Source organism: Oryctolagus cuniculus, chromosome X (assembly GCF_964237555.1).
Source record: "Oryctolagus cuniculus chromosome X, mOryCun1.1, whole genome shotgun sequence".
NCBI lineage: Eukaryota > Metazoa > Chordata > Mammalia > Lagomorpha > Leporidae > Oryctolagus > Oryctolagus cuniculus.
The window spans coordinates 111,843,748-111,870,380 of record NC_091453.1 but is presented as its reverse complement, the minus strand read 5'-3'; the positions used below and the strand labels follow the sequence as shown (position 1 = coordinate 111,870,380).

General features: G+C 45.6%; 1 protein-coding gene and 1 pseudogene across 2 annotated transcripts; both read right to left on the bottom strand.

Annotated features, from left to right (window-relative positions):
* Positions 1–11,131, bottom strand: part of LOC127484906 (transmembrane emp24 domain-containing protein 4 pseudogene) — a 67,686-nt pseudogene extending 56,555 nt beyond the window's left edge.
* A 146-nt stretch (positions 11,132–11,277) lies between these two features.
* Positions 11,278–25,512, bottom strand: CCDC160 (coiled-coil domain containing 160). Of its 2 annotated transcripts, XM_070066784.1 has the most exons (3): positions 25,144–25,511; positions 23,731–23,785; positions 11,278–17,027 (listed from the first exon to the last, which is right to left on the bottom strand). In XM_070066784.1, exon 3 carries the CDS (start codon positions 17,001–17,003, stop codon positions 16,044–16,046), a length of 960 nt encoding a protein of 319 aa, XP_069922885.1. In that variant the 5' UTR covers positions 17,004–17,027; positions 23,731–23,785; positions 25,144–25,511; the 3' UTR covers positions 11,278–16,043. The 2 variants fall into 2 exon arrangements, with proteins under 2 accessions (XP_069922885.1, XP_069922886.1); XM_070066785.1 differs by lacking the exon at positions 23,731–23,785 and having other exon boundaries at positions 25,144–25,512.
* Between the last annotated feature and the right edge of the window lie 1,121 nt (positions 25,513–26,633).

Genomic DNA, 26,633 nt, shown 5'->3' with positions numbered 1-26,633 from the left:
TTATTCATTTGCTCGTTTTCTGAGAGGACAGGAGGATCACTGGAGGCGAAACAGGCAGGACTTAGTCATGGGTTAGTTCTCCCTCTTCACAGGCCTAAGAGATTCAGAAAGCTTGAATGAGCGTCCTGTGTCCTTGAGAACCAGGGTTAACAAGTGGCTGATCTGAAGAGTTTGTTACCATGGAACCAAATGAGACTTACATTCTTTTTCACTTTTTCCCCATCAGAATCCAGATGGATGAGGAATTGGAGGAAGGGCACTATACCAGCTTGTTGGCTTCAAAGAAGCTCTTGAGGAGACACATCTGCCCGATGCCAGTGAGGATGACAGTCCGAACGATGCACCATCACAGGACTCTCTGGCTGCTGCTCTCGCTGGTCAGGCAGAAGGGCTCTTCACAATACCTTTGGCAATCCTGCTCCTTCTGCACCTGTTCCAACTGCTCAATGCTTAGTGGGCACGCAGATGTTGCTCCGTCAGCTTATCCCTGGAAGCAATCACAGGGTAATTATTGGCCTGCTCCCCAACCTGCATGTCCAGGTGCACACGCAGCTTGCCACCAGCAAAGAAAGGCATCCCTGGTGGAGCTGGAACACAGGCAGATCGGAGGGTCCCGGGTGTGTGGCAGGTGACTATGAGGCGGCCCTTGGAGCCGGGGTGCTTCACCTCCACATGCATGCCAAGGCCAGGGATGGAGGGCAGAAAGACCTCCTTCCACTTACCCCACGTCTGGGTGTGAGAGTTGCCAGTGACCATGGTCTTGTTAGGGATTTCCTCAAGATGTATCGCTTCTCCGTCTTGCCGAGAGGGAGGTAGAGCCTGCGAGTGCCCACTGCCCACAGTGATAGCTGCAAAACACTGGCTGATCCATCCCCGGCAGCCGCCCGCCCTGGTACCTGCCATAAAACTTCACTCTGCATGCATGCATGCTCCAGCAGCACAATTATTAAAACTATCATCTGAGGCACACTGGAAATGCACTAGTGGGTTTACACATGTTCCAGGAAACTTTTTTTTTTTTTAAGATTTATTTATCTATTTGAAAGTCAGAGCTACACAGAGAGAGGAGGGAGAGAGAGAGAGGTTCACCATCCGCTAGCTCACTCCCCAACTGGCTGCAATGGCCAGAGCTGCACTGCTCCGAAGCTAGGAGCCAGCAGCTTTTTCCAGGTCTCCCACACAGGTGCAGGGGCCCAAGGACTTGGGCCATCTTCCACTGCTTTCCCAGGCCATAGCAGAGAGCTGGATTGGAAGTAGAGCAGCCAAGACTCAAACCGGCACCCACATGGGATGCCGGCACTGCAGGCAGAGGCCCCACTTGCTACGCCACAGCGCTGGCCCCATCCATGAAACTTTTTTAAACCCCTCATATAAGGCATTTGAATGAGAAAGAATATTAACTACAGAACTAACAAGACCAGATGGCTACAATGAACTGCCAAGGGTAACAGGCCTCGGCAGTGAGAGCCAGGTGTCAAAGCTAAGAATGCCCCCAGTAGGCTATTGTCAGAAGAGCTTTCTTATCTCCTATATGAAAGCAGAGAACTTTGAAAGCCAAACACAGGATTTAATAGTCGGAATAGCTCTATTTCAACTAAAATTCAATTCCCAACCAAGACAAGACCCTGGGTTGGGAAAACCTGCCATGCTCACACGTGAATGGGGTCCTTTCCATGAGTGCTTACAAAGATTTTGACTCTCCACACTCCCCTGAACCTCCTGAGTCACTAGACATGACCCACCTATACCTATTAAGAGGAGCAACCCCTTCCCTTTTCCCCACCCCCACCAGGGCCAGCACTGTGGCGCAGCCAGTAAAGCTGCCGCCTGCAGAGCTGGAATCCCATATGGGCACTGGTTCAAGTCCTGGCTGCTCCACTTCCCTTCCAGCTCCTTGCTAAAATGCCTGGGAAAGCAGTGGAAGATGACCCAGGTGCTTGGGCCCCTGCACACCTGTGGGAGACCTGGAAGAAACTCCTGGCTCTTGGCTTCAGGCTGGCCCAGCTCTGGCCATTGCAGCCATTTGGGGAATAAACCAGTGGATGGAAGACCTCTCTCTCTCTGCCTCTGCCTCTGCCTCTCTCCTTCTCTGTGATTCCACCTTTCAAATAAGTACATAACTAACTGAAAAAGAGGAGCGGCCCCTACTACTTTCACAATGGAACACCATGCAGAGGTTTATTCCCACAAAGCAACATGTGTTCCCTCTCAGGAACTCTTCCCACCTCCCTTTCAGGATGCTAGTTTGCAGTTAGGATTAAGGGAAGCATAAGCCACCTTGAGGGTGTGCTGGGTTCAGCAAACAAGGGTAGGGATCACACTCCAAAGAAGCTGCAAGAAGTTGGTGGCATATACCCGCAGTCATGACATTGGATTCTGAGGGTGTCTGATAGAGGGAGCAAGGACAGGGGACATGGATCATACAAATGGAAGAGTTTATTGACTTAGGAGTTCTTTTCTGAGATACATGATTTATTTTTTTTTTTTAAAGATTTATTTATTTGAAAGGCAGAGTTACAGAGAGGGAGAGGGAGACAGAGAGAGAAATCTTCCATCCACTGGTTCATTTCCCCAAATGGCCGCAAAGGCCAGAGCTAGGTCGATCCAAAGCCAGGAGCCAGGAGCTTCCTGTGGGTCTCCCGGGGGTTGGCAGGGGCCCAAGGACTTGGACCATCTTCTGCTTTCCCAGGCACATTAGCATGGAGCTGGATGAGAAAGTGGAGCAGCCGGGACTCGAATGAGCACCCATATGGGATGCTGGCATTGTGGGCAGCTTCACCTGCTATGCCATAGCACTGGCCTGGAGATACATGATTTCACACCTTGTCAAGGACCCCAGAAAATGATGCGAATTTTCAACTAGGATGGTTCCTAGAATTAGGGAAAATAAGGTAGCCCATTCTGGGGGAAGTTGAAATGTCAGAATTGCCATGGCAAATAGTAGAGGAGGGGGTTAAAAGTTCAAAAGAAGTGGGCATCCTGAAATGGATATTACTGGATAGAGCCCCATGACCCACAAGGAGACGGTTCCATAGGAAGATCCATAGGACACACTATTTAACAAGGCCATCAAGAAAGCACTGGTGAGAGGGTTACTTAGATCACCCAGAACTGCAGTGGGGGCTTCCTCTGTAGGCTAAGACTGACAGTAGAAAAAGCTGTTATAGACTTAGCTCACCGATAGCATTGCAGATGATAAGATCCAACACAACCAGAGGCCAGGTGGTGGTACTTAATCATTGGCTGCCAGGAGACTGTAATTATTATAATTAGACACAGTTTGTATGGCAGTCAAGGGAGCCTGACCCAGGAGAGTTATGGAGTTGGTTAATAAAACATACCATCTCTAAGGGCCAAAATTTATGGGCAGCTGAAAGGGGTATTACTCAGCTTGTAATAGCAGAAAACATTGGCGGGGTAGGGAAGGGCAAGGGCAGTTACTTCAATAAAAAATCATGATCCCATGTTCAGTTTCCAAAATTGAACCAGTTTTTAAACCAAAAGCCTACTGATAAAAGAGGTTGGCTGAGTTCCTCGGAGAAAGGACCTTAACATTATTCTCCTTGTTTCTCCTGAAGACACCTCTAGCCACTTATATTTGGATAACTGTACAGGGAAAAGGAAATACTTACAAATGTTGAGGACTTTTGACCTAGAGTGTGAGTTGACATAGATTCAGAGACCCAAAGTATCATCATGGCACACTGTGAGAGTGAAAACATATAGGAACCAGATCATAAATTGGGCTTTGGCCATGATCCAGTTCATGGGAAGCCTACTGGGTTCAAGAACTAGTGGTCACTACCTCAGTCTCCAAGCGCACAATTGGGCAATTGGCACAATCACTACTTTGTGTCTTTGGCCAGTGAGGTAAGAGTTATTACAATAGGAAAAGCCAAGTATAAGCTTATAGATGGATTGGTTATGCAATGCAGGTTTAAGTCAAAAATGGACAGTGGCTGCATTATAGACTCTTGAGTGACGGGTCCTCGAAAGAAAGTGCCAAATGAAAATCTTCCCAATGGGTAGAGCTTAAGGTGATGCACTTTATTGTGTTTTTGTGTGTGTGTGTGTTTTTTTTAAGATTTATTTAAAGGCAGAGTTACAGGGACAGAGACAGAGACAGAAATTGAGATCTTCCATTAGCTGGTTCACTTTCCAAATGGCCACAACAGCCAGGGCTGGGCGAGGCCAAAGCCAGGAGCCAGAAGCTTCATGCGGGCCTCCCAAGTGGGTGCAGGGGCCCAAGCACTTAGGCCATCTTCCACTGCTTTCCCAGGCACATTAGCAGGGAGCTGTACTGGAAGTGGAGTAGTTGGGACTTGAATCAGCAATCAGCACACATATGGGATGCGGGCCTTGTAGATGGCAGCTTAACCCATGCAACACAACATCGGCCCTGGAGTGATACACTTTATCACCCATCTTAGGCGGGAAGAAAAGTGGCCCAAGGTTAAAATACTTATTTATAGGTCGTGGTAAATGGGTTAGTCAGCCACCAGGGGTTTGGAAGGAAAATGACTGGCAATTTGGGAACAAGGAGATCTGAGGTAGAGAAATACAGATGGACACGTGTAAGTGGGCACTAACGTGGATATTTTTGTATCCCATGTTAACAACCACCAGAGAGCATCTAGGTCAGAAGAGACGTTGGACAACCAGACAACTGACCTTAGCAGCTGACATCTGTCTCTGTAGTCTCTGTCATTGGCCTCCCCAGTGTTGCTGTGACGGGCACATGAACAGAGTGGCCATAATGGCAGAGATGGAGGCTGTGTATAGATGCAACAGTGTGGACTCCCACTTATCAAGACCAGTCTGAAGCTGGCGCTGTGGTGTAGTGGTTAAAGCCACCACCTGCAGTGCCGGCATCCCATATGGGTGCCAGTTCAAGACCCAGCTGCTCCACTTCTGATCCAGCTCTCTGCTGTGGCCTGGGAAAACAGCAGCAGATGGCCCAAGTCCTTGGGCCCCTGCACCTACGTGGAGAACTGGAGGAAGCTCCTGGCTCCTGGCTTTGGATCAGCACAGCTCCGGCATTGCAGCCAATTGGGGAGTGAACCAGTGGATGGAAAACCTCCCTCTCTCTCTTTGCCTCTCCTTCTCTCTGTGTGTGTAACTGACTTTCAAATAAATAAATATATCTTTTAAAAAAAGAGAGACCAGTCTAGCTGTTACCACTGCAGAATGTTCGAACTGCTAACTATAGAGACCAACAGTGAGCCCCTCTTGTGGTACCATCCCTAGAAGAGACTGACAGGTAACTTGGTGGTAAGTTCACAACCTTATGATCCTTCAATCCTGGAAGGAGCAATGGTTCATTCTCATAAGAATAGACACGTATTTCAAGTGTGGGTGTACTCCCCTGCCTGTAGAGTCTCAGCAAGCACCTGTATCTCACTTAGGGAGTATCAGATTCATCAGCGTGGGACTCTCCGCATAACACTGTGGCAGACCAGGAGAGCAACTTTACAGCAAAGGAGGTGCTGGAGTGGGCCCGAACCGTGAGACTCACTGATCATATTATAGACCGCACCATGCGCAAGATACTGGCTTAACAGAACCTGAAAAAGCCGGTTGAAGCATCTGAAGCCTCAGCTTAAGAACAAGGATCTTGTGTGAGGATGGAGTGTCATCTCCCAGGATGTAGCATGCATACTGAATTAAAGAATGTTTTACAGTGCTGTGTTCCTATTTGGGAAAGAAAACATGATCTGGGAATCAAAGGGTGGAATCAGCAGCGGCCACAATGACCATCACTCCCATTGGCCCACTGAGGGACTACACTAGTGACACAACAACTTGTCTAGGCTGAACTACATTTCCCAGAGTTCTCTTTTCTGTGCTTCCTATGAGAGTGGACCATCAGAGATTTTTGCAGATTTGGTGGGCCTTAGTGAAATAGGAGCCATATGGTTTCTAAGTTGGAAAATCAGTGCAGGAGCACCAGGTGCAGTTGTAACTCAAGCACGTTGTCCCTTATCTAGCAGCTCACCTCACTGGTATGGGGCAACAATCAAGCCTGTAGCTGCTGCTACACCTTTCCCCTAACACTCCTTTAGCTTCTCAGCCTTCTGAAGATAGACCACACATGTGTGTAGCTGTGTGCAAAGGGCACCAGCTCCTCCTACCAGATACCCACTGCATCAAAGTTGGATATAACAAGAGTCTGATAAACTCCGGGTGATCCTCCTAGGTTCTGCTTCTGAGTTCTAGTCTCTCCTGGTTCTCCCTCCCTTCACATGTAATGTCACCTCCTGACCTCCTCAGAGACTTCAGGCTCCAGCATTAAATGTCAAGGTTGCAGAGACTGTCCAACCAGCTCCCACAATTGAGTCAAATCTCTTATGTCTTTATTTATATATCAATCAATAGGTAGGTAGGTACATACATCGCTAGAGATGACAGTTATAAAAATGCAATCTCTTAGCAGTTCTACTTCTCTGATTGAATCCTGACTAATACAGGACTTTTTGCTTACCATCTGTAAAACTGTTGATAAGGTTCAGGACATGTTGCCCCAAAATATGGTACCTTGGCATTTAAGAAAAGAGCAGAAGCAGAAAGGTCACTCCCACCTTCGCCTTGCATCTTCCGCTGAAGCAAATCATCAAACAGTTATTCCAGAGTTGCCCTCCATATACTCAGAGGAAAGGAATGTCCTTATCTCTGAATGCACAGGGACAAAGAGAAGAATCCGAACACACAGGCCCTGCTATGTTCCGCCTAGTTCATTACCATCAGATCAGATCCTTTTGCAGTTGTCCATTCTTCATCAAAAACAAGCCTAAAAATATGCGGTTCCTCTGTTTCTTTGGATCCTCATTTCTGAAAGCCTCTGTGTCACATAAAACTTATATTAAATAAATTTGCTTGCCCTTGTTAATCTGGCTTTTGGTATAGAAGCCTCAACCACAAATAGAGTAATGGGTAAGGAAAGAAATCTTTTCTCTCCTACAAGCTACAGGGCTGGAGCAGCACCTTCTCCAGGAGCACAGCAAGACTCTCGGAAGCTATGGATGCTGCCTGGGCACTTTGGACTCCTTGAGTGCAGGGAGCAGCAGGCCAGAACAAGAGCTGCTAACTTGGCAGGGGTGATTCATCCTAATTATCAGGAGGAAGTAGGACTGCCATTCCACAGTGAGGGTAGGGAGAAGTAGGTCTGAAAATCTATGCCACTTGGGCATATCTTAGTGTCCCTTGCCCAACTGTGACTTAAGCAGACAGGTACCACAGCCCCAGCTTGAGAAGTGTATAATGAGCAGATGGCTCAACTCTCTTAACAACTGAGGATCAGCTCAAGCTGGCCAAGAAGCCATCGAGGCCACCAGAGGGCAGTAGCTATGGATAGGAGTGACCTAGAAGATACAGTGGAGAGGACAGGTGCTGAGTGAGGATCAATTGCAGCGCCAAGTCCAACTTCAGCAGTGGGGGCTGTAGTTCCTCCCACGAATAATGATGCTCTTCAAAGTTTCCCTTTGGAAGTGAGGCCTGAAGGAAACCAGGCGGGGACTTACTCAGCATGGGCTGTGGTAAACACAAAGGTCGTCTGACCTCAGGGAAGGACTCGCTGCCTAATGGTGGGAAAGCGAGGTGGGCAGCCAATCTCCTCCAGCTATCAGCTCCTTCAGGGTCTGTTTTCTCTGCAGAGAACCACTTGGCCCCAAGTTATAGCCTCCCAGAGGCAGCCTGCATCTGGTGACTGAATGAGGCAGGTGTATAAAGGCACAGTCATTTCCAACCAACCTGGGGTGCTCTGAGAGGCAATACTACAGAGCTCCCAAGGCTTTTGACAGGTGTGCATGGCAATTCAGCTTCTCTCTGTCCCCAATCCTTCTTCCTCCCCTTGTCATCACAGGTGTGGATCCCTAAGAAATACCTAGCACCCCAAACTCCATCCCAGTATCTTCTGCCACACTCCCCGTCCCTGCCCCACTCCTGGACCAACATACCAACTGGAGCCCCTTGACTCTCTGCAGTTTACTTGTAGACATGTCTTAACCCAAAGGAAAAGATTTTTTTTTTTGACAGGCAGAGTTAGACAGTGAGAGAGAGACAGAGAGAAAGGTCTTCCTTTTCCATTGGTTCACCCCCCAAATGGCTGCTACGGCCTGTGTGCTGTGGCTGGCACACTGCGCCGATCTGAAGAAAAGGAGCCAGGTGCTTCTCCTGGTCTCCCATGGGGTGCAGGGCCCAAGCACTTGGACCATCCTCCACTGCCTTCCCGGGCCACAGCAGAGAGCTGGACTGGAAGAGGGGCAACCGGGACAGAATCTGGCACCCCGACCAGGACTAGAACCCGGGGTGCCGGCACTGCAGGCAGAGGATTAGCCAAGTGAGCCGCGGTGCCGGCCAGGAAAAGATTTAAAATAACGCATGTGTTATGGGGAGAAAGTCCTTATGCTACATGCAGATATATTTTTGTACTCATTAAAACCACATAAAAGTATATTATGCTCTTTAAAGGGTTGATTATCTCAAAACCAGAAATGCCCTCCGGGCTCTCTGTTGACATAACCTACATTTATGAACTCCACCAGCAGCTTGCTAGATTCTCTTCTACTTCATTATCTGAATGGGAGATGTTGTCTTGTGCAATCTTGAATAAATTCGTACATTTTAAAGAAAACATTTTGTCTTGTTATCCAAGATACTTTGATAAAGAGATCTTGAGGTTTCTTTCAAGAATCATTTCCATTGCGAATGTGCAGAGTATGATTCCTTTATTGTAACTTTGAGAAACCTACTAGGGGGACAAGGAAAGAATAAGAGGAAAACATAAAAGCCATCAAGTATGATGAACACTTTCTAAGTGGCAAGCGGGCTTCACAGCACTTCTTTTTCTCAAAAACTAGATAGCTTTCAAGGAAAATACTTTAGAAGGAAAAGATTCCAGGGGGGAAATAAATACTGGATGACATATGATCATTTTCAATTATAAAAAGTTAGACCCCAAAGCTACAATGAGTGTTCATCAAAGATTTTATAAGCTCAGTTCCATTTGTGCAGTTTTCTTTATTTAGAGAGCTGTCAATTGGGCTTCAGGGTTCAATTGCTTTTGTTTCTGACACTGTTAGAGTTCATTTCATTGCCATGGGAAGGGGATGCTGTGTCCTTCATGTGGGCCTACTATCCTGCCATCAGAAGACATGTTTGCTTTGTGGCCTTTCCAATAATCAGATGCACCTTCATGTTCATCTCAGCTATTAGGAAACAGCAAGACTCAATCTGAGTACAGGTTGCCATGTTCAGCCAGTTTGCCTTTGAGAAAGTTAAGTAACCTCTATTGTGATTGGATCTGTGACTCATGGATTTTAGCACAAAAGGCATCCTGTCACAATGGAACAAGCATCATAACGCAGTTGGACATGCTAAATTTGAAAGCCAGGTCCACCACTAGTCATTTCCTATCTCTGAACTTCAGCTTCCTCTCATCTGTAAAATGAGTGACAATTAAGGGTTTTTGTGCAGATTATGCAGAACCACATGCATAGACGTGTGTAACACATAATAAAGTTGTGTAACTATCATCTAAGCAACAGTGCAAACATATGCTGGGGTACTGGTTACGTAAGGAGACTCTCTTAGGTATGCCTCCTGTAATAACCTGAAATACACATGACACCTGTTGCAGAAGGAACAGGTGTGGGATCAAATGCAAAAGAAATGCCTCAACCATTTTACTGCAATGTAATTTTACAATATGTTAGCTCAAAAACTAAAAAAGGGGGGGGGATGAAAGACGGTGGGAGGGAGAGATGTAGAAGGAGAGAGGGAGGGAAGTTAGGAAGGGAATATCATTATGCTCTTAGAATTATATCTACAAATCACATTGAATCTGTTAAAAACTATTTTAAAATTAAAAAGAAGAAATGCCTCAAGATACTCTAAAACACATGCTCAGAGAAGCAGATAGGAGCCCAGTTCCCTAGGAAATGACAACCCAGGTTCACTGAAACAAAAAGCCTTCGAAACTCTGGGTGTGTTTGGGTCCCCCTTGTAGTGCTGTGGGTTAAGCCTCCACCTATAACACTAGCATTTCAAACTGGAGTACCTAGTTCGAGTCCCAGCTACTCTGCTTCTGATCCATCTTCCTGCTAATGCATCTGGGAAAGCAGAAAATGCTCCAGGTACTTGTGCCCCAGCCACCCATATGGGAGTCCTGGATGGGGTTCCTGGCTTCAGCCTGGCCCAGACCCAGTTGTTGTGGCCATTTGGGGTATGAACCATGAATGGAAGATAAACACTCTCCATCCCTATCACTCTGCCTTTCAAATAAATAAAATATTTTTACAAAATTTATTTTTATTTAAAAAGCAGAGTTACAAAGAGAAAGACAGAGAGAGAGAGAGAGAGAGAAAGTCTTCCATTTGCTGTTTCACTCCCCAAATGGCCGCAATGGCTGGATCTGGGCTGATTGGAAGCCAGGAGTCAAGAGCTTCTTCTGGGTCTCCCACATGGGTGCAGAGGCCCAAGCACTTGGGCCATCTTCCTCTACTGCTTTCCCAGGCACATCAGCAGGAAGCTGGATCAGAAGTGGAGCAGCCATATGGGATGCCAGTGGTGGGTTTACCCGCTATACTACAGTGCCAGCCCCATAAATAAAATATTTTTAGGAAAGGCTAGGTGTGGTCAAAGAGGGGGGAGGTAGATAGAGAGAGATCCTAGGAATAACAGTTGTGGCCCTAAAACGGAGACATCACCTTCGTACTCAGCCCACCTACAAGACCTGGATAATTGCAGCTTCAGTGTCTTATGAGCATGAAGAACAAGACAATGACTATTCTTATCGGAGCAGCTACAGTAGCGGGTCCGCAGCTGCACAACTCCGGAGCCCAAAGGGAAACGGAAAATATTATAATAGCTTCTCTTGTCTCCATTCCTTCTCTCCCAGATGAATTATTTCCTGTTGGAGAACTGGAGCAGGGCTTCCTTCCCCACTCTGGTCCTCTGCCTGCCAGCGCCAGCGGCCAGCTTCACACACACCTGCTCGGAGCAGCGCTCAGCAGGTTCTGGCGCAAGCAGTTCCCTTTACAGATAGTTTCCTGAGGCCAGAAAGCCCGTAAGGGGAGGCGCACTGTTTGGTCTTCAGGTTCCCTGTACTAATAAAATCAAAAGACCATCTCGGCAATTTGCTCCGCCTTCCCAGACATACCCACACATCGTGGATACACTTATCACGAATGCGTTCATCATATTCTCTCCAGAAAACACGATTTGAGGGAAAATACATTGTCAACAGCTTGCTAAGAGTAAAAGCTGGAAAAAGACAAGTAATAATGATAACACCAAAGGTGACATTTATTGATTGGCTGTGACAGCATCTTATCCTCCCAACACCACTATTAACCCTGCCTTATAAGATGAAGAAACTGAGCAACAGAGAATGTTGCAACTCGTCTAACTAAGGTCATACAGCTCATAAGCGGATACGCCAACCTTGCACGCTTTTTCTCCATGTTGTAGTGCTTCTTTGGAGAGAGGAACGACTGTGGTGTTTCCCTTTCACACATCTCTTTGAAACCAGACTGCTCACAAGGGACTTCGCTGGATATTGCGCCCCAAATCTCTTCTGTCTTTTTGTTTCCAAAACAAAAATGATGGCAGCCAAAGGTACAGAAGCACCTGCACCACTGTTTTCCGCAGTTTGTCACCAGGGACCTGATCTTTGCCTTATGGGAATTCCAGTCTCTTCTATCTGCATAAGAGAAAAAGTAGTTTTCAGAGTAGAACCTCCAATGGGACTTTAAAAAAATCAGTAATGTAACATCTCATAACTCGAATTCATTGCTATTAAGAGCCCTCTTTGAAGTTAAACAGACCTTCCACATTCACATTCCAGAAAAGCCCCTACCGCCCGCCCCCATGCTTTGCCTGGAAAAATCCCCCTTATCCTTCAATGCCTAGCTCAAATGTCACCTCTTTTATGTAGTCGCCCCCAGCCTCACAGGCAGAATTCATCGATCCTCCTCTACGCCCCCACAGCATTTTATATTAGCATTGCTAGTATAGTTCCTACCACCTTGTTTCGGTTAGTTGCATAAGTATGGTCTTTGAGGTCAGAGACCTGTCTTCTTCCTAAATCCTTTTATCCCCATCTCCCAGCCTAGTACATGCAATATTTCAACAAATGTAAAACTTCTTTGATTCTAAGATACACTGTTATTTCATCCACTAACGAAAAAATCCAGTTGCAATTACACTATGAAATACTACCAACTTGAAAGTGCATCCCAAATTCTGAATGCCAAACTATTTTTATAAAAGAATGCCTTTTAGAAATAGTGAATGCTGGTACTAAGTGCTCAGCAAATGTTTACAGAATTGGATTGTGGGCGCGAGGTGAGGTGGAGCAGACACTCCCAAAGCGCTGTGACAGGCCATGCTTCTTTATCAATAAAGAATTTATTCCTATCCATTGATGCTCCCATCTACTAATGAAAAGGGAGAGTAACTGCCCAGTTTTCTCCCAGTCTTGATTTTATTTTTTAATTTATTTTTTATTTATTTCAAAGGCAGAGAGAGAAAGAAAGAGAGAGAGAGAGAATCTTCAAACCACTGGTTCACTCCCTATATGGCTGCAAGGCAGGGGCTGGGCCAGGCAGAAGCCCAGAGCTTCTTTCAGGTCTCTCAGGTGGGTACAGGGCCCCAAGCACTTGGGCCATCTTCTGCTGCTTTCCCAGGTGTATTAGCGGGGAGCTGGATCAGAAGTGGAGCAGGGAGTCTTGAACGTGCATCCATATGGGATGCTGGCATCACAAGCAGTCTTAACTTACTATACCACAACGTGGGCCCTGCTTTGCTTTTATTTTGATGTGATCCCATTACAACTCCAAACTGTTGGTTCTGTGACCTTGGCTTCCCTTTCTCCTTGGCCCTCTGGGGTTGATGATTATATACTGTATCCCAGTTAGCATCTGAACCTAGGCTTTCCATACAGCCTTACCCGTAGGGCAGGCCTTGCTAGCTCTCGGCATCCCAGGCTATCTCATCAAGAATCCGCATTCCAGTTCCACTCTACAAATGCACTCTCACCATCACCACCGCTACTCTGGAGCTCATCTAAACTTCCTTCACCATAGTCCTTCCCCAAACACAGCATACGCTCATGCAAGATAAACAAGTTCATCATTGAACACTTCAAATGAATGACCAACAAATTAAGTTCCTCATTAAAAACAGAATCTCAGGGCCAGCAGTTTAAGCCGCCACTTGCAACATGTGCATCCCATATCGGAGAGCAGATTCAAGTTGCAGATGGGACTCCTGGCTCCTGACTTCACCTGACCCAGCCCTGCCCGTTGTGGCGTTCGGGAGTGAACCAGCAGATAGAAGACCTCTCTCTTTTTCTTTCTCTCCTCCTGTCCCCATCACTCTGCCTTTCAAATACATTAATTAATCTTAAAAAATAGAATTATGCTGAGAGGAACGAATCTAGGGGTTTTAATTACTACAATATGAATTTTATTAGTACTTACACAACTCTGCCCATGAAAATGAGTTTTTAAATACAAAGGTGTAATTTTTAAAAGGGGATAATGAGGAAAAATCAAGTAGGGCAAAGAGATGCTAGTCTGCTTTTGTGCCTAGACTCTTGGTGGGAAGCCAGTTACCACCAAAAAACCAAAAGCCAGGGCCAGTGTTGTGGCAATTTTGGCAACTCCTATCAGAGGGCTGGTTCAAGTCCTGGATGTTCCACTTCCAATCCACCTGCTGGTCAATGCGCCTGGGAAAGCAGTAGATGATGGCCCAAGTGCTTGGCACCCTGCCACCTGTGTGGGAGACCCAGCTAGAGCTTCTGCCTCCTGGCTTTAGCCTGGCCCAGACCTGGGTCATTTGGGGAGTGAACAAGCAGATAGAAGAGCTCTCTCTCGTTTGCTCTCTCTTCTTCTCTCCTTCTCTCTCTCTCCCTTTCCCTCTGTCACCCAGCCTTTCAAATAAATAAATCTTTTTTAAAAATCAGCCTGAAAGGCCGGTGCCACGGCTCACTACGCTAATCCTCCGCCTGCGGTGCCGGCACTCCGGGTTCTAGTCCCGGTTGGGGTGCCGGATTCTGTCCCAGTTGCTCCTCTTCCAGGCCAGCTCTCTGCTGTGGCCCGGGAAGGCAGTGGAGGGTGGCCCAAGTGCTTGGGCTCTGCACCCACATGGGAGACCAGGAGGAAGCACCTGGCTCCTAGTTTCGGATCCGTGCAGCGCTGGCTGTAGCGGCCATTTGGGGGGTGAACCCACGGAAGGAAGACCTTTCTCTCTCTCTCTCTCTCACTGTCTAACTCTGCCTGTCAAAAAAAAAAAAAATCAGCCTGAAAGCCATCCGATCCCTTAAGGCAAGCTGCCAGTGCCTGGGTTATGTCTATCAGGATTTAGTCTGTCTCCATTTAGCGCCTTCCCCAATCTTAATGAGCAAAGAGGATACAAGAGACGGGAGGAAAAAAAACGAGCCTCCGTTGCCGATTTATTATTGGCAGAGTACCTGTAGATGTTCACACTATGAAAAGGAGCCTGCTTATATGCTTAAAAAGTTCATGGAAATCAATTAAGATGTAAGCTTATTTTGGTGCCAAAAAATCTGAAATCCATGCATAGTTTTTTCATAATTTGCATTTCCTATTAAATCTTTGAGAACGCATCATATGCAAGGATATCAAAAAGTTTTGCACAAAAATAAACTTTTCATTTACTTTCCGTGAAATTTTTGAAGTACTCTCATATTTTCTTTGAACTGCAGGGGCCTGCAAGGTTGGTCCCCTAAAGTATTAGAACTGAATGCAAGCGATGCCATAGGAGTTTTACTTCCACACGCATCTAATGTAATTTACACTAGCAAATAAAATCACGAAGGGGAAATCACAGGTAATTAGAACCAAATGGAATCTTAATGATAGATCTGCTCCTTCATTTTACAGGACGACTTTTAGGCTGAGAAGATTAATTAACTAGATAATGTCAGAATCTAGAACACAAGAGTCCCAGACAGTTCTGACTTCCTAACAGGGAAGACATTTAAACTCTGACAATTATATTCCATCCTCACAGTCAGCTATTACATTTGGCTTATTGGGCTTTAAAATATCACACACATAGAACTCCAATTATAAGGACTCTTGATGATTGATAAAAACAAATGCACACAATAAACTGGCTCGTCACTTCCACTAAAGGGTCGAGATAGTATATTTGTATTCTTAGGGGGCCAGATTCCCGTATAAATCAAGCCAGCTCAGTAAAAGCTTATCTACATAACACCCAACACCTTTCACCACAGTCCTGGCCAACTGGTGATGAAAACTGAGCAGGAAGTTTAGCAATTTTCCACTGGTGGAGTTTTGGAAGAACTGTGTAAACAACGCCCCATGCTGGTCAACATGAGAAAATGCAAAAGCCACGGCTGACAGAAGCAAGACTCCAGCAAAGGTCACAGCAATGTCAGTAAGTCGTCTTTTAGTCTCTGGGAACTGCGGCCAGGTCAAAGGAGAAGGCATGAGGGACAACAGCAAGGGGGGAGGAAGAAGACTGCATTTTTCCCTGAGATGTTTCCATGTGCCTAATTAAGGTTAGACTATAAAGAAAGCAGATATATTTTTGGTATCCCATTGAGTTTGAACAGACAGCTACAAGACTCATAGACTTATGCTACGCTTATACACCTAAATACTATTTTTATTGTTAACATCAATAAACATAGATGGAAGAATACTCATGTGCTAAGGGCATATTGCTCACAAGATGACAAAATGGTTGTTAATGGTTGTATTCATAAATGATTTGGTGAATCACTATGTGTTTCTGAATGAAATATATATATATAATATATATATAAATATAAAAGATTTCTGAAGCTTAATTTCCATTTGGATTCTCACAATAACTTCATTAGAAAGAGAAAGCAAAAGCTTTGAGGATAGCATCTATATGTTTATAGATACTCTGATTCCCCAAAAATGAAAATTATATCCCATTACACACATTTTTAGTGGTACACAAAGAAAGTACAATAAACATTGATTTGGCTCAAGGACTTGCCTAATGAAAGATGTTTTTTAGCTTTAAAAAAAATCCCCAGGAAAGCCATCAAAGGTACTTGTTGACGTTACCACTGAAGCCAAGTGTTTTCTAAGCAACTCCAGGGCTCGGCTGTTTCTCGCTTGCAGGGTCTTCTCAGCTCTTAATTCATACTTGATGGCATCCAGCTCTCCACGAATCTTTTCCATTTCTAATTCATAATACAACTTCATTTCTTCTTTTAGAAGTATATTCCCAACTTCGGTTTGATGCTTTAACTTTCTAACAGCTTCTTTTAAATCTCTGTTCTCCAGGTTCAACTTGTGGATAATTTCTTTGGCTTGCTGGAGCTCGTCAGTTAAGTTTTTCACATTTGTTGATTTTTTAGATAGATCATTTCTTAAGGCTTGAAGTTCCCAGTCGTTCTTCGAAGTATCCATCCTTGCTTCTTGAAAATTTAGAGGCTTTGTGTCTTTTTTGGAGTTCAAAAGTTCTTTTTCAGCATTTTCAAATTCCTCTTCTATTTTTTTGCATTTCATGTTCAGTTCTTCCAGTTCTTCATTCAAAAGATTCAGGCGGACTTTGGGAGACATGCCTTTGGTGAATTTCTTCCTTGCCTCTTGCTGTAGTCGAGTTAATTCCCTTCTACGCCAGGTAGGGGGATCTGTGCCATTACAGCTTTCTTCAGTTGCAACATCCAAATTAGATAATTCATAGGAGGTAGAATTTGTGTCAGTTTCATTCTTTGATATGATTATCTTTCTCTCTCTCGCACTGCATTCTTGTTCCTTTTCATTTAGTTGAGAAAGACATTCTTTCCTCTTAATTTTATTTCTTTCTTGAAATTTTCTGCTGGGCAAATTGCAAATTCTTTCTGTTCTCTTGGTCTTATCTACAGAGGCTTGTTCAAAAGAATCGGGGTGAGAAATTTCTTCTATAATATAATGTGCACCAAAGAAAGGAGTAAATATACTCTCCCTCCAGTGTTTTCTTCTAGCATCCATTTCTTTAGGCACTTCTTCCAATTCCTGAAAAAGCAAAATTTAAAATCAATGCAAATTAGTGTAGTTCGAAACTGGCTCATGGGTGATGGAGCCTAAATTTAATGGCTGGCTCTCCTAAACGAGTTCTACAGACGCTTCCAGCTTTAGAATTCTTCAAATTCTTCAATCCTATGACTATAACTGGTAAATTGACACATTTAAATTTTAGTGTAGACAACCTAATTCTGTAAGAAAGCAACTGCACACGTGAAAACACAATGGTTTCAAAGAAGTGTTTTGAAATGAATAGGTTAATATTAATACCTATACTTTTAATATGTCTGATTTTTTTCTAGCTCTTTTGAATTGGACTACTGTTTATTCATTCTCTAAACTGACTAAAACATCAGGGCCTAATGCAACGTGAGCTGCTTTTGGTAAAACAAACCATGCAGACTTCCTTAAGACTAATTCTGCCAAGTGCCCTTCTGTCTTGACCTATAAATTCCTGCTATTCCAGTCTTGGGCTCCACTTTTAGGCAAGACTGCCAAGTGCACAGAATTCTATTCATTTTGACAGCAATTTCATGATGAGAACCTAATGTCAACAACTGAAAATTTCATGCCGCCAAATGTATTGTTCTGAAGATTCTGACCCAAGTGTAGTTGAAAACTTAGCATACTAACTCACAACCAGTTTTCCATATTAATAAAATGTAGAGAATTTTTTTCCAAAAGTTTTTCCTATTCGAAGGGAATCCGTAACATACAGCTTTCCTGAAGCACTGACATCTCTGATCAATAACTGCTTCTGACTGAATAGGGCATAAAAGACTTGGGCAACATGTTCAAAGGTTCCTGGCATCTGAAGCTACCAAACCGGAACTGCAGCTACCCCTAGAGGGTGGGAAGAAGGTGCTCACATGATTCATTTCATACGGTGATTCACTTGTAATAGATTTGTACCACCACTGAGAAAAATCAAAGTATGTCTGCATCTATTTTATCAGTGCATGCAAATATAATTTTCTCTTGCTAATGAAAAATGGCAAATGTTGTGTATATCTTTAATTAATATTTTCTTTTATTATTTGTAGCGATGTTGGAGAATACAGAAAAGCACGCACACACACACACATACACACATGCACACAAAAGAATTTCCTTCATAATCCCATGTCCTGAAATAACTACCTTTTGGTGTATTATCTCATCCTTTTTTAAGCCACAGAAGCTTAAATAACATAGGCCACGCTACAGGCCCTGAAATGATGGAACAAACCTGATCCCTACAGATACTGAGCATGCCTGCTGCCTACTCCTCAAAAAAGACAAAGGAGATCGACATTGTGGTGTAGTGGGTAAAGCCGCCACCTGTGATGTTGGCATCCAATATGGGTGCCAGTTCCAGTCCCAGCTGCTCTACTTCCAATCCAGCTCCCTGTTAATGACCTGTGAAAAAGCAGCGCATGATGGCCCAAGTGCTTGGACCCCTGCCACCCTTGTGGGAGACCCGGAAGAAGCTCCTGGCTCCTGGTTTCTGCCTGGAACAGTTCTGGCCATTGCAGCCACTTGGGGAGTGAACCAGGGAATGGAAGACGTCACTGTCTCTGTGTCACTTTCTCTTTCTCTCTGTAACTTTGACTTTCAAATAAATAAATAAATGTTTTTTAAAAAACAAAACAGGTAAGGTACTCACTATCCCCAAGGGTAAATCCCTACTGGCAACTGCTTTGCTTTGAGGAAAGAGAATAGTACAGATATTCTTAGAAAAGAACACTTTGGAGATGAAGTTCGGTGAAGGTGTAAAAATCATTGGTTCTGAAGGCAGAAAGCAAGGTCTATTAAAGTTTAGTCAATAAGACCATATTGATTAACTCAGACTTGAGATTCATGGTCTGTATTTGCCATTGGAGCGTCATCTCCTTTCTCTTGCAACAGTGCTTCCTGATTTTTCTTATTCTCGTAGTCACCCAGAAGCCTCTGTGACCTCACTGTTCTTAAAAAGAAAGTTCATCATGATCCTGGCTTCTCTCTTGCTATAAATCTGAGTGCAAATGAGTAGACATTATTGTAGTAATCATAAAGGAAAGGAAACAGAGACAGCATTAAAGAGGGCAGTGATCATTGCCAGTCAAATCTTCCCCCAGATAATTCTGTAGAGGATAAAAATGTTTCTCATTAGGTAGCAATGGCAGAGCGAGTACTAGTCCTCTTCCCTAATTCTGAATGAAAGGCATTGGTGGGACTGCTAAGGAACAGGGTGAGCACGGGGCACTGCAAGGTGAGGCCACTTGGAGACAGCAATAGTGACATCCCTGAGATAGAGATCTGAGTAGAGATAAGGATAAAACAGAGACCTCTGTTGATGCATCATTTGGCTCCTTGAAAAAGGGACCTCTTCATCCAACCCTCCCACAAATCTTTGACCACACACACACACACACACACACCCCACACACTTTTTTTTAATCTTTCACTACATTTCTTCCCTGAGTCTCTGTGCTATTTCCTGGGAGTTGGGAAGAAAATGCTTTCCAACGAACCCTGTAAGCCAATGCTTTTCATAGAACTGGCAAGAGTCCACGTATCTTCTAACTGAAGCTCAGAGAGAAGTGAAGTGACCTGAGCGAGGCCACAAGCCTGTAGTTGTGCAACTGGGACCCTGTCTCCCAGGTCAGTGTTTGCTTTAAAAATCTTCCTTATTCATCTGCTAAGTTCCACTTCACAAATTGGAGGGAAAAAAAAAACCCACTATTTTCAGAGCTTAGGTATCTTTTAAAGGGCCACAAAAGGAGAGAGGAAGAAATGAAGGGGGTGGTAGGGCAAGGAGAATTGCATGTCACATATCAAAGCACACAAAGAGAAAGGTTTGAAAAGCCGTTTGGAATTTCCCTCCCATGGCTTACACAGGACAGGGTCAAGGGGTCTCTGAGCTGCTCCTTTTTTTTCTCTCTCTCTTTCATTGACAAGATATCTTTTAAGTGCTTGTTCCCAAATCCAGTCACAGAGTGTGGCAAAGCCCAGACTGGGGGGGCGTGGGGAGCTGCCAGTCTCATTTTCCCATTGCAATGGCACTGTCTGTTTTTATGCAACGCAAGTGTGGCATTAGTATTCTCTGGCAAGGATGAGGACTACGCTCTGAAACAACGACACTCCTCTACTCTGGCCTGGCAGCCATTTTGTTCTCAATAAACCTGGCTGGGTAATTTGTTGCAGCAGAAGGCAAGCCAAACCAGAAGTCATTATTGAAAGTGTAAGCAGGCTTTTGTAGCGGGTCTGTTGCAAACATTTATTACTGTAAATGCCTACCAAAACACTACACCGGATACTGAAAGACTGAAGGGTAAGGGAAGGAGGCCCAAGAGAAATGAAAAATGGAAAGAAAAAAGCCAGGACACAGGCAGGAAAATAGTATGAGGTCACATGACAAAAGTATCATGAGTGGTCCTCTAAGACAGAAAGCCCCCAGAAGTCCTTGCGGCTGCACTGTTAGGGCATGACTGTCTATAATTTGACTACTATATCTATTTATTTGTGTCTGACATGAATTAATAATGGATTCCTGATGCTTCTAGTTAGTGTTTCACTAAAAACGTCGCCATTCATCCGCCATTATCCGCTATGTCCTTTTTTTTCTTTTGCAGTATCAAAGTAGTAAGGTATTTTTGTAGAGTAAGGGATCTTTTGTGTCATGGAGGTGATTTTTAGTAACCTAAAGAATTTGGGAACCACTGATAAGACAAGTTGAAATGAATTTATAAGGTAACGCCATCTAATATATTTCAAATGTTGAAAGCTAAGTGGAGATTGATTATTTATTATAGATCTAAGTACACTGTTCCATTAAAATCTTAGGTAAATGCATGTCAATTCTCAGGTAGCTCCAGAAGTATATGGTTTATTGTGAAAGAGAAAGCCACAAAACCACCTCACATTCCCTTTCTAGGTAGGGCCCTGGGGAGTATAAACTACTAAGTGGATATGAAATTTAATTGTTTTCTAAAATATTCACATTTTAAACCACATGTTTTAGGGAACATTGATTAGATAAATCAGATTTTTCTTGTTGTTGTTGTCTTATCCATTTGCATTAGAATTGGGTTTCAAAGTTTCAGGACCATGTCTTTGCATAAGTCCAGATCTGCCTGCAAAATGTAATTATTCCTTCAGGAAAGGGGTCGGCAAGGACTGGGAAACAGTTCTGGAAGAACTCCAGAGGCTTTTTCCCATCTCAAGAGCCCTTCCTCTTGAACTTTATAACCTGGGAACGATGGCTGCAAAGGTCGTCTCCAGCTGTGGGGAGCAACCTTCCTCCACTGTCCTCAGCCACTCAGCCACCCTCAACCAGAGGTGTGGCTTGTAGTCATGCCCAGGGGCAGTAAGGTGCAGACAGAGGCCCTGTCCTAGCCCATCCGTGGTGTCAGTCCAAAGTAGGAAAATAGTCTGCCCCACAGGAAGTCACTAGCCTTGCTTCATTGCTGAATTGTCCAATTTCTTTTCTTTTCCTTTTTTTTTTTTTTTTTTTGACAGGCAGAGTGGACAGTGAGAGAGAGAGACAGAGAGAATGGTCTTCCTTTGCCGTTGGTTCACCCTCCAATGGCCGCCGCGGCCCGCATGCTGCGGCCGGCACACCGCGCTGATCCGATGGCAGGAGCCATGGGGTGCAGGGCCCAAGCACTTGGCCCATCCTCCACTGCACTCCCTGGCCACAGCAGAGAGCTGGCCTGGAAGAGGGGCAACCGGGACAGAATCCGGCGCCCCCACCGGGACTAGAACCCGGTGTACCGGCGCTGCAAGGCAGAGGATTAGCCTAGTGAGCCACAGCGCCGGCCGAATTGTCCAACTTCTTCGCACTTAAAAGCTGGTTCTCGGCCGGCGCCGCGGCTCACTAGGCTAATCCTCCGCCTAGCGGCGCCGGCACACCGGGTTCTAGTCCCGGTCGGGGCACCGGATTCTGTCCCGGTTGCCCCTCTTCCAGGCCAGCTCTCTGCTGTGGCCCGGGAGTGCAGTGGAGGATGGCCCAAGTCCTTGGGCCCTGCACCCCATGGGAGACCAGGAAAAGCACCTGGCTCCTGGCTCCTGCCATCGGATCAGCGCGGTGCGCCGGCCGCAGCGCGCCAGCCGCGGCGGCCATTGGAGAGTGAACCAACGGCAAAGGAAGACCTTTCTCTCTGTCTCTCTCTCTCACTGTCCACTCTGCCTGTCCAAAAAAAAAGCTGGTTCTCAATCTTTTTTTTCTCTGCGCCCACCTTTTCCAGGTACAAAACTGCCATCATTACCCTGTCCCCTTACTAAAAGATGCTGACTTGCCCCCTCCACACACCCCAGCCCCATGAGGAAGCTTCCTCATTCTCCACCCTGTTTCACTGGTTTGCAGAAAGCCACTGAACACCAAAATGACGACCTACATTAACTGTCTGATGTCAACGTGGATCAATATATTTTAATGTGCAAAATCATATGGGAGAAAAAGGAGAGCAAATCCTCAAGAACGGAAATAAATATGAACTATGGTAGAAAAAAAGAATAAAAACTACAGGAAGTCATACCTTCTAGGAGCCTCCAATCCTTCACGCGTAAAAAAGAGATAATAAACCTGTTACACAGGTAGTAAGAGAAATGACTGAAAGTGGAAATGCGAATAATCTTTAAAGAGTACTGTAAACAAGGACTTGGGTTCCTTTTCAAGTTTTCCTTAATCTTCCCTTCCAACATAAACCAGCCAATTAAACAACCAAACGCTTCAACACAGGTGTGTGTTTCAAAGTTACCCACCTGAGGACCTCAGATCTCAGCAAAAGTCAGTTTGAAGAAAAATGTAGGTACTACTTTAGTAACGGGTTTAGGGGAACCTAAACTCCAATCTTAATCTAACCCGTTTCCCCAAGGAAGGATCAGCCCTAACTCTCGTACATCACTTGTTAATGTCCCCAGATTTCTGACGCTCAATGGACTCTACCTAAACAGAAAACTGGTCATGGGGAATGGGACGGGGAATGGGACTGGGAATGGGAGAGGGAGGAGGAGGTGGGGTGGGAGTGGCGATGGGAGGGTGGGTATGGTGGGGAGAATCACTAGATTCCTAAAGTTGTACTCATTAAATAAAAAGGTTTCTTTGGGGAAAAAAGATAAACAGAAAACTGGTCATGTCCTCTACAACCTAAGATATTTGCATGTTTCTTGCCAATTGCTCCACCAAAGACTTTGCAAATATCTCAGTGTTTTCAGAGCCACCAAGAATTTCTTTAGAATACTATCATTGGAAAGTAGTTTGCAGATTAGCGGAGAGGAGTTACACTCCCCTTTTGCCTGGGCTTCCACAGCATTTTGTACACACCTTTATTAGATCAATATGCCAACAGCATTTGGTGTCTTGCTTTTTGCATCCCTGCTACCTAACACATAGCAGTCCTTGACAAATATTTGTTGAGTGGATGATCCTAAATCTTCCTGAAAACTCTAACACTCTGATTCTAGCTGAGGGTTTTTCTAAATATAATGTCTATATATTTTTTCTAAATATAATGTCTCCTCTGTTTTGAGTGATGTTTTAGGGAAAAGACTTTTATTTTCCCCTTGAACTTTAGACGGCTTAGCTATGGTCTTCAAAACACTTTGCTCTCATATTTTTATGAGGCCTTTAGGAAAGTGTACTGACAATGCAGATTGATGATTTAGTTCCAGGTTTGAAGATTTACACTGGGTGAGGCTACGACAGGGTAGCAGCCAGCACAACTGTACTTACACTTCCTGAGGTCCAAGGTCTTCCACTGAATGTTCTTGCACTCCTCCAGCTTGAACTAGAAAAAAAATTCCACCGCTCTCAGCGTAATCAGGAAATACAATGAGCCAGAAAGCCCAGATTCATGTTTCTATCTGAGCACTAGCTAGATGAAAGTCACAAGCAATAGGGGCCAGCTTTTGGCCCAGTGGTTAAGCGGCCAGATGGAATGCCCGCATCCCAAGCTTCCTGCTTAATGCGGACCCTGGGAGGCAATAGGTTGATGGCTCAGGAGCTTGGGTCCCTGCCCACCCACATGGGAGACCCAGATTGAGTTCTGGGTTCCTGGTTTTCCAGGCATTTGGGGGAGTGTCTCAGTGGATGAGAGTTCTCTGTTCTGTGCTCGCTCTCTCTTCTCTCTCTCTCTTTCTCTCAAATAAATATCTTTTAAAAGTTACAAGTGATATTTTTAGAACATTATTTGGCCTATTTGGAGTGTGACGCTAAAACACTTGGAGGTCGTTCTCATTTTAAGTGATCAACCCATTTTCCCAACTTTGATGCCATGACATGTTTCCCTAAGCAATGCAAAGAGGACTAGAAGAATGTTCACCTCAAAGGTGAGATGCCTCCTCGCCTTTCCTACCTATTCAACAAAGGAGCCGCCCGCCCCTGGCGGGTCATTAATGGGCTTGCTAAGGGCCACAACAGCAAAGGGCTGGAGCCCAGGCCTTGCCTCCCTCCTTCAGAACGTAGTTAATTTGAAAAGACAACCACCCCCCCAACCCTGAGAAGGGAAGTGATCCCAATTTCTTCCTTAACCTTTCCAGCGCCGAACTCGTGAAACAGGTGTTCACTTCCAGGACAAATTGCCTTCTCTATTGTCTGGCACATACTGAGTAGGGAGCTAGGGACCACGGAAAACTGGGCCTTGTGAATGGGTGATCGCCCCCAAGTCTTTGTTATTAGTGTCAAATGATTCCTTTACAAAGAAAAGGTACGGAGTCCCTTTAATTCTGAAGGCTGGGGCTTTATTAGTAAGGGAGTCACATTCCTGCTATAAAGCTGCACCTTGGTATGCACAGTTCGGGGGTTTTCTCTCCGAATGGTTAACTGAAACTCTTGCCCTCGCTGCTTCCAGCCAACACATGGTGGCCCTGGGCCGACTGCTGCTCGGGCCCCCAGCGCAGGTGACACTTTCCACCTCCCCAGTCCCGTCCCTGTCGCCGGCCGGTGCCCAGAGAAGCCTGGCCCCGCTCCTCCCTCCACACCCCCACCCGGTTCTCTCCCCTCCCCGAGACTCCTCAGCTCCGGCCTGGGGGCTCTAAAGACAGGAAGAGGCTCTAAAGCCGGTGGGGTCCTCCCCGGCTCCCGCCCCGCGGCACCTCGGGCCAGGGAAGAAGAGGGGAGGGCTCGCGTTCCCTTCCGCAGACCTACCTGGAAGCGTGGGTGTGGTCTGGAGAGCCGTGTCCCTACTTCCCCGAAGCCGGCCACCAGCGCGGGCGGCAGCCTCTCGTTCCGTGCTGGCCACCGCGACCCGGCCGGTCCAGCCGGAGCCACAGCCACTGCAGTGCAGCGCCAGCGCGGGCCGCGCCGTTGCCTAGCAACCTGGCCGGTCCGATTTAAAGAGACCCGGGCTCTGGGGACGGGTGCTGCGGGGCCGGCAGCTTGCCTGTCCGGCAAAGCCCAGCTAGAGGACTGAGCATGCCCGGTGGGGCGGGCACCGCGGCGGCTTCAGCCTGGCATGAAATAAGAACTCAGAAGAAGAGAGCTGAGTCAGGGTGGAAAGAGGTGAGAAACTGCAAGGCAGCCCCGCCCTCCGCGGGATTGTTACGGAGGGGCTGGATGACTCACAAAGCCATGTGGACACTGGGATTGGGGGGAAGGGAGGGTAGAGAGGGGGTGGTATAGGGTTAATCTCTGGGCTTGCTGTCGGTATCTTAACGCTCTGGAGGGTTTGGTTCAGGGTTCCTCACAATATGGGAGTTGTACCCCACCCCACAGCACCACGTACACCCTTAAAGATCTACTCAGGGGCCTAGCCAGAATTTCCGACCTGCACCAACGCTCTAAGGACCTTGGGTCAGGACAGCATTGTCCTCTCCTATGGAACAAGGGACCTCTATCTCAGCCCATGGTTTCCTCCTGTATCACTCAGAATTTGTCTGAACCACTCTCGCCCCCATCCGAATTTGAAACCTATTAGGGGTGACTAGTTGTGCACTATTTTGTCAGTTCCCAAAGTATTCTCTTGTTGTTTCAAAAGTTGTTCACAACTCCCAGGATTTGGTTGCGTGATAAGCCTGTGGCTTTCATTATGGTTATAGATTTCAATCATGGTCTTTTGTTGGATAAAGACATTATCTTATCAGACTTTGATTAGCCTGGCTGCCAATAGGATTCTTCATTCACCCACAATGGCGCAGGCCAAGGCTCTGGGACCTGGAGCAGTGCACCTGAGGTGTCTGAAATAGTTTCAGGAGTGCTGCTGAGAAGAGCTAGTGTTTTCTAGGAAACATGAAGGTGAAAGCAAATACCGGCCCTGGGATCTCAAGCGGAAGGAGGTTTAAGCACATTTTAAAAGTAACAGTTGAATTTATCAGGGCTCCCAAGGGAGTGACTTAGGAACAATGCCAGAATACATTTCAAAACGCCTAGGGAGCCGGATCTGACAAGTGTTTGGGAGCTGGCAAAGTCAACACGGTGGGAGGGAGGGCGAGGCCTAATGTCAGTGTGTATTTTATTATGCACCCATCCACATGAGCCTGCAGGATTCTAACCAAACTTCTTCCCAGGATGTTAAGTCTCCAGATTGTCTTGTATTGATCATTTGTTACAATTCTTTGACTATAATAAAGGAATCCTCTTAATTGCTCTGTGCTTCAGTTTCCCCAATTAAATGGGAATAATAATTGTATCTAACTTCT

Bases quoted from the DNA above. Each gene is read 5' to 3' on its own strand.
- CCDC160 (XM_070066785.1), bottom strand. From the start codon at position 17,003: ATGGATGCTAGAAGAAAACACTGGAGGGAGAGTATATTTACTCCTTTC.